General features: G+C 36.6%; 1 protein-coding gene across 3 annotated transcripts in view; it reads right to left on the reverse strand.

The window, feature by feature from the left end:
• The window catches only part of VMP1 (vacuole membrane protein 1), a 124602-nt gene that overhangs the window by 97231 nt on the left and 14590 nt on the right, over nucleotides 1-12781 (reverse strand). For all 3 annotated transcript variants that reach the window (XM_081585070.1, XM_081585068.1, XM_081585069.1), the window contains exons 2-5: nucleotides 10366-10467; nucleotides 6654-6789; nucleotides 5426-5516; nucleotides 3971-4081 (exon numbers count right to left, since the gene is read on the reverse strand). In XM_081585070.1, the coding sequence (XP_081441196.1) occupies nucleotides 3971-4081; nucleotides 5426-5516; nucleotides 6654-6789; nucleotides 10366-10441 (414 nt within the window). In that variant the 5' untranslated portion in view covers nucleotides 10442-10467. The remainder of the gene's footprint in view (nucleotides 1-3970; nucleotides 4082-5425; nucleotides 5517-6653; nucleotides 6790-10365; nucleotides 10468-12781) is intronic.

A 12781-nucleotide genomic window follows, 5' to 3' on the forward strand; every position in this document is an offset into this window, starting at 1 on the left:
TATTGGCACTTCCCGGTGATCCAGGGGTTAAGACTTTGTGCTTCCAATGCAGGGGGTGTGGGTTGATCCTTGGTTGGGGAATTAAGATCCCACATGAAGTGGAAATGGCCCCCCAAAAAATAAAGAACTGAGGTATCAAGCCATGAAGACAATGGAGGAACTTTACATCCATATTGCTAAGTGAAAGAAGTCAGGCAGAAAAAGACTCATACTGTATAATCCCAACTATTTGACATTCTGAACAAAATCAAAACTTACAGAGTAAAAGATTAGTGTTTTCTTAGGGTCTGTGAGTAGGGAGAAGGAGAAGGGTAGGAATAAATAGGTAAAGCACAGGGTATTTTTAAGAGAGTAAAACTACTCTGTGATACTATAATGACGAATATATAACATTAAGCTCTTGCCAAAATCTATAAAACTATATAAAACACAGAGTGAACTCTAATATAAACAACTGGCTTTAGTTAGTAATGCACCAATATTGGTTCCTCAATTGTACAAAAATGGTCTTAATGACCAAGACTAACCATGATGATGTGGTCACTCCAGATATCCTGGAGTGTGAAGTGAAGTGGGACTTAGGAAGCTTTACTATGAACAAAGCTAGTGGAAATGATGGAATTCCAGCTGAGCTATTCAAAATCCTAAAAGATAATGCTGTTAAAGTGTTGCACTCAACATGCCAGCAAATTGGGAAAACTCAACAGTGGCCACAGGAATGGAAAAGGTCAGTTTTCATTCCAAGGTAATGCTCAAAATTTTTCAAGCTAGGCTTCAACAGTACACGAACCAAGAACTTCCAGATGTACAAGCTGGATTTAGGAAAGGCAGAGAGGCCAGAGATCCAATTGCCAATATCCGCTGGACCACAGAAAAACATCTGCTTCATTGACTACACTAAAGCCTTTGACTGTGTGGATCACAGCCAAAGCCTTAACTGTGTCAACCATAACAAACTGTGGAAAATTCTTAGAGATGGGAATACCAGTCCACCTTACCTGCCTCTTGAGAAACCTGTATGCAGGTCAAGAAGTAACAGAACTGTACATGGAACAATGGACTGGTTCAAAACTGGGACAAGGCTGTATATTGTCACCCTACTTAATTTTACTTCTATGCAGAGTACATCATGAGAAATTCCAGGCTAGATGAAGCACAAGCTGGAATCAAGATTGCTGGGAGAAGTATCAACAACCTCATATATGCATACGACACCACCCTAATGGCAGAAAGCGAAGAAGAACTAAAGAGCCCTTGATGAAAGTGAAAGAGGAGAGTGAAAACTCTGGCTTAAAACTCAGCATTCAAAAAATGAAGATCAATGGCATCCAGTCCCAACACTTCATGGCAAACAGACGGGGAAACAATGGAAACAGTGACAGACTTTCTTTTCTTGGGCTCCAAAATCACTGTGGACAGTGACTACAGCCATGAAATTAAAAGACGCTGGCTCCTTGGCAGAAAAGCTATGACAAACGTAGACAGTGTATTAAAAAGCAGAGACATCACTTTGCCAACAAAACTCCGTATTGTCAAAGCTATGGTTTTTCCAGTAGTCATGTACGGATATGAGTTGGACCATAAAGAAGGCTGAGTGCTGAAGAATTGATGCTTTTGGACTGTGGTGTTGGAGAAGACTCTTGAGAGTCCCTTGGACTGCAAAGAGATCCAACCAGTCAATCCTAAGGGAAATAAACCCTGAATATTCATTGGAACGACTAATACTAAAGCTGAAGTTTCAATACTTCAGCCACATGATGTGAAGAGCTTTCTCATTGGAAAAGACCCTGATGCTGTGAAAGATTGAGGGCAGGAGGAGAAGGGGGCGACAGAGGATGAGATAGTTGGATGGCATCACCAACTTAATGGACATGAGTCTGAGCAAACTCCAGGAGATAATGAAGAAAGGGAGGCCTTGTGTGCTGCCGCTCATGGAATTGCAAAGAGTCAGATACGACTGAGTGACTGAACAACAACAAAAATGCAGATCTTTTTTTTTCACTTTTAGGGCACTTAAAAATAACTCTAAATGCTACTGACAAATAACAAAAATCAAATTAATCTAATGCTGAAAAACATGGTCTGATTGATCTGGATGCCAGTTTATTACCAACAATGGTAATGCCACAATGTTTTTATATGGTTTTTATGTATAACGCAACACATTTTCAGATGTTCCTTGACTTTACCTCCACATTTGTTTAACTAGTAATAATATACATGGCATTGAGAGTAATGAGAGAGTGATACTTTCCTTCAAATAGTTTTTGAAGAATTCCTTCTAAACTTGTGAAAAATCTCACTGCATTCCCTTAACCCTGCACTCTGATCAAGGGCAGAAATAACTACTTAGTTTACAAAAACAAAGACTTGACTTTTCACTCAAATACATTTTGTAATAAATGCTTATCTGCATGTTTTAAATCCTCTACTGGTTACATGAATCAATGGAACTAAAATAATAATGTTTTCACAACAAGACATTTTATAAATGCCATTTTATAAAAGTTTCTCAAGGATATGAAAAGAAACAGAAAACATGAAACTTCTAAGTTTCAAATTTTTCTTATTCTTACTTATTATGGGATTTATAAGGTTCATTAGAATCCCTTTTAAGACTCAGTAGAATCTGCTAGCTGGGTTGCTTTTTAAATACTTCCAAATTAATCAAATGCAACTAATGAGTTCCTTAATCTGGTCTTCCCAAGGAATCTAAGAGGACAGGTCTAGAAAAGAACAGAAAGGTAACTGGTATTTTCCTCTTTCCTTCTCTGCCTCAACCTCTAGTATACCATTGTATTTCTAGAATAATTAAAGAGACACTGATATGGTCAATTATCTAGGATTTATGTTTCTATCTGGGATTAAAACCAGCAGTCATGAACAGAATTCTAAAATTCCATGTTTTAAAACTCTCACAAACTCACAGAACTTATGTATTATAGATTAATTCTTATTCTTCAGACCATTAATTAAGTAGCCGTCTGATACTCATTTCCTAATATTTATCATACCTGCTTCAGAAATGAATTCATTGAAGCACAGAGATTGGAAGTGTTTGCACTGTTGAACTCTATGCAGCAATCAGTACTGCTATGACAACTTTTCACCTGTTTTCTCCATCAAGAGCAAGCTGTTTTCAAATATGAAATTGTTTTCAATATATTATTCAGAGACAGGAATAGAGTGAAACAAGAGAGACATCCAGGGTACAAATTTAATGAGGCCTTCACTCATAAGCCCCACATTTCTATGACCCTAAAAGTAACTAGATAAATTCTGTGCCCTCAATGTCATGCTTGTCACCCCCTACTCCTAGCTCTGCCATTATTTCATTATATTGGTCGGTGTCCAAAGCAAAAACGTCTCTTTCATTTCTCTAATTGCAACTAAGTAAAAAATATATATATTTTTTAGGAAGGGTACATTTTATATTTTGATTTAAAAGAGTTTAAGAAAGCATCAGTTCTATACACGCAATACTTCATTAACTGCATTCAATAAGAATACCAAAATAACTACCCAGTTGTGTACATGGTATCTGAGGATGTGAGGGAAGACACCATTTCTCATTTGCTATTAACAGAGAAAGTCACTGTCCAAGTCAATTCTAACCCTTACATGGAATTTCGTACAACTAAATAACTTCAACTATTACAATGTAACTGCATAAGCAAGAGAACCACTATTTTGAAATCTCAACAGAAAAAACATTTCCTGGCTGAATTAATATAAGTAAACAATCTCATTTGCCTAAGGCTTTTCCCCTCCCTTCTCTTTTTAAATCCTCAACTCCAAAGGAAAACCAAAACAGAGTTCCGACTCAAACCTAAAGCACTGATTGGAGGATTAGAATACATATAAAACACAAAGATATTCAAATAAAAACCTTAGAATTTTAACTTCTGAAGTATAAGCACAAATTAAAACATAATCTCTTTCAACCTTGATTATTAAAAGTTAATCTTACCAGATAAAGCAGAAAGGTGTGCAGCCCTGTTCCAAGCCCAACAGAAGACAAAATTCCTAAGCCTATCCAGTAGGCATACAAAAGAAACTGTTTCTCTATACGTTGCACATACTGAAAAACAAAAGGGAAAAGGTGAAAAAAAACAAAATCAGAATTCTTAAGCAGAAATGTATTTATCAACTACAAAAAAAAAACAACTAAGTTTCCAATAGGAAGAAAGTATTAAGATTCAAGGCTCTTTAAAGACACCTAATTCCTCTAACATGTGGTAGCAGAGGTGACCAAAAAAAACCAAAACATGTGATTAGAATAAAGCTCATTTCTACGTTTTAAAAGTCCTATTACAATGACATTTGTAGGAAATATGCAAATTACTGATAACTATGAGAATAAAAATTTTAAAGACACTTGAAAGTTTCACAAATTTTGTTTGAAAAAGCATGATAATATACAGTGGTAAGAGACAGGTGGTTATTTATATAATATTTGGAACCAGAACGTATTCTTGTTGATTCTAGTAAAAAATATACATAAAATTATTTTTATATATTCAAGACCAAGATGCTTTACAAGCAAGAGCAAACTGCAGTCCACTGGGATACAGATTTGGAAGATTTCCAGAGTTCAGATGCTCATACCGGACAGTAAATCCATTAAGTTCCCTGGAAACTCTTAATAGCACACACAGGTTTCTTTAAAATATATTTAAAACCTGCATTTATATGCATAAAAACTTCTCTGATTAGAAGCAAACTGCTTCACCCCCCCTCCTTTTAATGCCATTTATTGTTTCCTAATTTTACAAGCAATATATGTTTATTACAAACACGTAGAAATACATAAGGTAAAAAACAATTGCCCATAATCTCTACCCTACCAAAGATAATCACCATTGGCATTTTGATGAATTTAGAGGTAAACTGCTCTAACATGTGAAATGATACCATTTTAAAACCATTTCCTATCAGAATACATGAACATTTTGCTATTTTAACAAAAGTTATTAACAAAATGTCCTATTTTCCCTTCACTTATGCCGTACTTACAGACAACAGGCAAGCGAACTTCCCCCCACTTTATACATATAAAAGCTAACTTTCAATCTAGGATGAGTATATGAGTTTTGATAGGTCACAGTATAGGAAATATGAAGACTTTGGTAGTGATTAAAGAATTCATGCTGCTTTGACTAAACATTGCCTGGAAAGTTACATTTAAATCCTTAAAGGTAAAAAGGAGTGATATATACCAAATATAAATACTGAGCAGCCATGAACTACCACAAGAATATTTTTAATACTTGGCCTTAAAAATAAGACATTAAGATACGACTTATGAGATAAATTTTTTAAAAAATCAACAAAACCCACAACAAAACCCAAAACAGTTTCATTCTGAAACTGCCTGGGATTAGGGGAGGAGCAAGAATAGAAACAGAAGCGCTAAACCTCTTACCTGTTGATGTGCTCCTTCAACATAATACATAGCTGTAAGCACAGCAAGCAGCAGTAAAAAAGACACCACAATGCTTTGACGATGCCATAATCTTAAAAACAAAACAAAGAGATACATCACAGTCTCATTTTTAGGATTCATCACTCTCAAGACATTTCTCACTTAAACAATGAAGTTTTTTAGCTCAGGTTTAGAAGTGGTTCTTGCTGGACTGAGCTCTTTTGTTCTTAAAGACTATAGTCTCTTGATGTACAGAAGAGGATAAACAAGACACATGAGTAAAGAATCTAATTTCTTACTAGAAACCCCATTGCAGCCCTTTCCATACCCCCAAATTACTTGTATGTGCTCCAACTTCTAATTGGGACAGGACGAAGAGGATATATGTATACTTCTGGCTGATTCATGCTGTTGTATGGCAGAAACCAACACAACACTGTAAAGCTATTATCCTCCAACTAGAAATAAATTTGAAAAAGTATATACTGGATAGAGCATTAGCCTTTAGTCAGAGGACTTAGATTAGAGTCTCTTAAGTATTGCACATGGAGTAAGACACTCAACCAATCTGATTCTGTTCCTTGTCTTTAAAATCATAATCATATACTTATTTTACCTTCTTCACAGAATTGCTAGAAGGATCAAATAAACTAAAAAGTGTTACAAAATACTTTAGAAACCGGAAGTACAATACAAATATAAGATATTATTATAGATAACTTGGAAAGGTAAACCAGAAAATGATTAAGGCAATTAAAAGTTCAACTTGCTCTTTATGATATCAGAAATAGGGCTTACAAGTACTGAATTTAAAGATAGAACACAATTTCCATGGCAGAGCCCTTTTCATTGGCTCAAACTATCAGTAGTGCCACGTATCCTGAACCTTGACCTGCTAAAGAATCAGTGTATCTAACATACACAGGCCTGATTTCTCCTGAAGGTAAAGCCAGAAGAAAAAATTTTTCGTTTTTAGGGTTCTCCTTTGCATAAAGGATTCAATAGAAGACAATGGTCAACTGTAATAATCCAGTGAACAAATAGCAGTAAGTTTCCCTAATCTATTTTTCTTCAAACTACATATAAAAAGGAAAATAAATATGTTCCTATAACATTCTAAATTTAATTAATCCATTTTGATAGAGCAGGAGGCAGGAATAGGAGATTGCTGAAGACTTCTAGAATTAGTAAATACAGTTTACATAAAAGTTAATGGAAGACTCTTTACTTTGAGGTCCATTCCTTCAAGATTACTAGGGTTTCCAGAGAAAAATACTGCAAGGTAATGAGTGGCTGTCTCCACAGGACAATATTCTGTCTTTCTTCTCGATCCCTCCTCTTCTTTTCATTCACTGAAGAGGGGTCTGAAAAAATTAGTGCAGAAGTTAAAACAGGATGCTACTTTTCCCCGTCACTCTCAAAACTCACCTATCTTCTCATCCCACATTTGAAGGACTGCATAGAAACCTCAAAAGCAAACCACCTGGTTCACACTGTGCCAAGTCTAGGCTATGTCTTGCTGTTCTATTCTTAACATTATTTTTGGAATTAGAGTCAGGACACAAGTTTCTTTTATACATTACTGGATTACTATATTAGTCCACTTTCTATGAAGGGCAATTTAGCATCATATCATAGAACAAAGTGATTCAGAGCTCAAAATGTGAAGGCAAACTAGTAGTAGTAGTGTTAGTTGCTTAGTCGTATCCGACTCTCTGCGATCCCATGGACTATAGCCTGCTAAGCTCTTATGTCCCCGGAATACTCCAGGCAAGAATATTGGAATGGGTTGCCCTTGCCTTCTCCAGGGGATCTTCCCAACTCAGGGACTGAATCCGGGTCTCCTGCACTGCAGGCAGATTCTTTACCATCTGAGCCATCAGGGAAGTCCAGCCGGTTCTGCTCTAAAAAGCCCTCTGAAGGGACACCAAACCCTGGCTCTGCCACCAACTGGTCAAAGCTAGTTAACCTTTCTGTGCCTCAGTTTTCTCTTCTCTAAACTAAAGATAAAAATAGTACTTACTTTTTAGGGTCTTGTTAAAGATTAAATGAGTTAATACATGTATATATAAGTGCAATTGGAGAAGGGGACGACAGAGGATGAGATGGCTGGATGGCATAACCGACTCGATGGACATGAGTTTGGGTAAACTCCAGGAGTTGGTGATGGACAGAGAGGCCTGGCGTGCTGTGGTCCATGGGGTCGCAAATAGTCGGACACGACTGAGCGACTGAACTGAACTGATTATTGTTAATAATAGTAAATCTCTTGGCATTACCTCTCGAAATCATAAATGCATATACTCTCCAGTTGAGCTATTTCAAATTCTAAAAGATGATGCTGTGAAAGTGCTGCACTCAATATGTCAGCAAATTTGGAAAACTCAGCAGTGGCCACAGGACTGGAAAAGGTCAGTTTTCATTCCAATCCCTAAGAAAGGCAATGCCAAAGAATGCTCAAACTACCGCACAATTGCACTCATCTCACATGCTAGCAAAGTAATGCTCAAAATTCTCCAAGCCAGGTTTCAACAGTACCTGAACTGTAAACTTCCAGATGTTCAAGCTGGTTTTAGAAAAGGCAGAGGAACCAGAGACCAAATTGCCAACATCCACTGGATCACAGAAAAAGCAAGAGAGTTCCAGAAAAACATCTATTTCTGCTTTATTGACTATGCCAAAGTCTTTGACTGTGTGGATCACAACAAACTGTGGAAAATTCTGAAAGAGATGGGAATACCAGACCACCTGACCTGCCTCTTGAGAAATCTGTATGCAGCTCAGGAAGCAACATTGCAGATGGTGACTGCAGCCATGAAATTAAAAGATGGTTGCTCCTTGGAAGCAAAGTTATGATCAATCTAGACAGCATATTAAAAAGCAAGTTATGAGCAACCTAGACATTACTTTGCCAACAAAGGTCTGTCAAGTCAAGGCTATGGTTTTTCCAGTAGTCACGTATGGATTTGAGAGTTGGACTATAAAGAAAGCTGAGCACTGAAGAATTGATGCTTTTGAACTATGGTGTTGGAGAAGACTCTTGAGAGTCCCTTGGACTGCAAGCAGATCCAACCAGTCCATCCTAAAGGAGATCAGTCCTGAATGTTCATTGGAAGGACTGATGCTGAAGCTGAAACTCCAATACTTTGGCCACCTGATGAGAAGAGCTGACTCATTGGAAAAGATCCTGATGCTGGGAAAGATTGAAGGCAGGAGGAGAATGGACAACAGAGGATGAGATGGTTGGATGGCATCACCGACTCAATGGAGATGAGTTTGGGTAAACTCCGGGAGTTGGTGATGGACAGGGAGGCCTGGCGTGCTGCAGTCCATGGGTTGCAAAGAGTCGGACACAACTGAGCGAATGAACTGAACTGAACTGTCACTCAATAATTCTACTTAGGAGAGTGATTAGGTGTAAGGAGAAATGACTTTTGTACAAGTTTATTCAGTGCAGTGTTATTTGCTTTAATAAGAGAGAGGAGTGATTAAAATATGTTATACCTGAACAATGGAACACTAAGCAGTCATAATAAAGAATAAGTTCTTGGGACTTCCCTGGTGGTTCAGTGGATAAGAATCCACCTGCCAAAGCAGGGGACTCTGGTTCAAGCCCTGGTCTGGGAAGATCCCACATGCTGTGGAGCAATGAAGCACGTGGGCCACAACTACTGAGCCTGTGCTTTAGAGCCTGTGCTCCGCAACAAGAGAAACCACAGCAATAAGGAGCCTGTGCACTGCCATGAAAAGTAAGTCCGCATGCAGCAATGAAGTCCTAGCGCAGCCAAAAATAAACAAATAATAAAAAAGAGTAAGTCCTTCATGTACAGTCTCTAGAAAATAGTTAAGTAAAAATCCCAAACAAATGCACACCATGGTACAGAACAGTGTGTCATTCTCACATTAATTTTAAATTCCAAAGGTGTAGGCAATAGTAGAAGAATATACAAATCTATGTGCTTGCTGAAAGGAATGAAAAAATAACATGTGAAAGCTCCAAATGGGATGAGATATGATACATGCAATGCCTATCTCTGAATCCTGAGACTCCTGGTGAAATGATACAAAATTGACAACCAAAGTAACCCAAACGTCAGTTAAGTGCTGCAAACACGTTCTGCAAAGCAATGTAGTGATCAAAATGAACAGATGGGAACTACTACTTCAGAAAGCTTGCAGTCCTTCCAGTAGAAGATTTCTATGATATAATTATTATCCTGCTGAAGGACTGATATTATTTGCAGTGTGTTTGAGATGTCAAATGATCAAGAAGTTAAAAAGGAAATCATTACAATTAACAGAAAAGGATAACCTTTCACTTTCTTTTAAACACATAAAGGAAACTTCTTACTTAAATCATCTATATAAATGATAATTGTAATTTTTAGGGTAGATGTATAAATAAGAGTCAAATATACTGAAATTTACCACAAATTTCTAATTCAATTAAAATACAAATTTATTTGTCTCAAACTAAAATTTAAAAAGAAATCCACGATAATCACATTCTGACTTTTTGGATAATTATAAAAATTACGATTAGCATAATAAATAAATTTATAATCTATTTCTAAGGTTACAAAATAGCATGATACAAATGAGCGGCAAACAAAACCAAATATTTACCACACCACAAGATTAAAAAGCAATAATTTTGTATCTAGAACACTGCTGATGTGACTATGGCCAAGATGCTTCTGCTATCACTGTGAAAAATCACTTTATAGGCCCCTTATGTGTCCATAATTTAATTTACTATGAAGATGAAACAAAAGATAATCTTTTGCAAGATTTATAAGAATTTTATGTATTTTATATTACTATATATTATTTTAACAAAAGATAATACATATTAGATATAATATACTTCTATTTTACTCCAATGAAAAGGATATCATTTAAACCCATAGATCTTCTCCCTCCAAACCACCATCCTTTACCTGTGAAGTTTCCATTATATTGTTCCTTGTTCATTGCTACACGTCTCTGGTCACAGTTTTTTCCATTCTCTGCCATTTCATAGATCAATAACTCTTGAGGAGCTAATAAAACAAAATAAAATCCAGTGCTATGTTAGATGCTCCTGCTTTGCATCTGTGGCTGAATGAAACTGAACACAGAAACAACATGGTAGGAATCCCCACATGCTATCTCAGTGTGTTGACACCTTAATCTTCTCTGTTATAATCAAGATTTAATAATCTGTATAAAAGTCTAGTAGAAGTATTAAAAATATAAAAGCCATGTTGTTGCAAATCCTTTTCCAAACAGCTATCCCAGTGCTTTTCCAAATTAAAATCTGGAGGCAATTTGTCCACAGAAGGTTATAAAATACTAGCACCTTCAAACAGATAACTTATAAAGCCTAAAATCTTTCTAATTCATTAATACCATACACACTATCTACTCAAATTTTACCAATCTTTCAGTCTTTCTGGCATTACTTAAAAAAAAACAAAAGGATTACATTATCAAACATGTTAAAAATGTTGACAACAGATCCAAGATTAATTATATTTAGCAAGTAATTCTACTGAAAGAAAAAAAATGTACAGGCATAAAAGGTGCAAATTTTATATGTTTAAGATAAGTTAAATGTACTCTTTAGGGACTTGCCTGATGATGCAGTGGTTAAGAATCCGCCTTCCAATGCAGGGGACGTGGTTCCGATCCCTGGTCAGGGACTAAGATCCCACACACCCTGCCTAACTACTGCGCCTGTGCGTCTCAACTGAGACCTGAGGCAGCCAAGAAGGAGTAAATATTTAAGTGTACTCTTTATATCACACTTCCTATTACAAGTACAGATGTAAATTTTTTACTTAAAATCTCTACATTACAACATATAAACTGTGCTGATGTACTTATTCTACACAAAAACATCAGATTACCTGTGCCTGTATCACTCTTTCAGGTGCCAGTAAAGCAAATCTTGCTACTCAAAATGTGTATCACTTCAAAGTCTCAGTGCTGAGTCCTCTTCATGTGCTGTGAGTCCTGCTAGATTTAGACTCAGCTGATCAGAATATGATGTGATCATGGGTTCAATCTTCCTATAGTTTGTTAGTTAGAACTATTTTATCCCTTGACTAAAATTCCAATCATACTTTAGGCTTCATAAAGGAAAACAAATGTAAGACTATAAAGGCTGAAGAAAAAGCCTACATTCATTACTCCAACAGAAGGTGTCTTGTTTTAGACACAATCCATTTCTGGACACCTTTTTTTGTTGCCTTCATTTTTCAATAAACAAATTAACATATCAGGAAATAAAGCATAGGTTTCCCTCAGCACAGATGGAGAGCCTGGAGCAGAGGACTGTGAGTCTAAAATCCGGATTTGCACACTAGATTTGCTAATAACTAGTTGTGTGATTTTAAGTAAGTCTCATGTTTTCTAGATCTTGATTCTCTGGATCTACAAAAGGAGAACAAAAATTCTCATGTCCACAGGATTGATGACGATGAAGGAGTGTATGTTTGGGTGTGCTAGTGTGCGTATAACCATAAATGGCAATACACCAAAACGGTAGGTATATGAAGTAGTAAACCTAGCAACTGTCTAATATGAGAGAAAGTACTCCATAGCACAGGCCTCATGGCTACCACATAAGTTACATCAGTGTCTTTCATTCAACACTCAGTATAAAAGTTCTGGGGTCAGTAATGGCCACTGAAGACACAAATGTGAATAACACAAGATCCTTATCCTCCAGCAGGTCATAGTCTGGTAGGGAAACCAGATGAACACAAGACTTCAACTATAACATAAAACAATGAAACAGATATACAGTAAATAACTTAGCAGAAAGAAAACAGGTTTTGGAATCTAACAGAACTGGATTCAAATCCAAACTTCCCAATATCTACTTTAAGCTTTGGCAAGTTTTTACATCTCTCTATATATCAGTTTCTTTAATTTGTAAAACAGAAATAACACAAAGGGTACTCTGAGGATTAAATAAAATAATGTACATAAAATACTAATATTGTCTCATCTTTTATAGGCACTCAATATATGCCAGTTACAATGATGATAATGTTAGGTACTTAGAATACGAAAAAGGAGTTCAAAATGGTGGTGGCTAAAAGACAAAGAAGGAAAAAGCTTGTGAAAACAGAACAAAGGAAGGTCAGAAAACTGGAGTAAGGACCTCAGGTAAAACAAACAACACTCCAGGCTAGCCCAATTTACATCTGGCAGGCCCGGGAGGAGGAGAAGAAAACATAAAGAGAGGAGCCAAAATTGGGCCGGGGCCTCTCTTCTCTTCATGTCTTTTGGGTCAGCATGCCCTCATGCCTCAAGGATGTATTTTCCTTTGCTTTGTAAATAAAACTGAACTGTAACACAGAGCTG

The sequence above is a fragment of the Giraffa tippelskirchi genome, chromosome 3 (assembly GCF_054371585.1).
Source record: "Giraffa tippelskirchi isolate mGirTip1 chromosome 3, T2T-mGirTip1v1.2.pri, whole genome shotgun sequence".
Taxonomy (NCBI): Eukaryota; Metazoa; Chordata; class Mammalia; order Artiodactyla; family Giraffidae; genus Giraffa; species Giraffa tippelskirchi.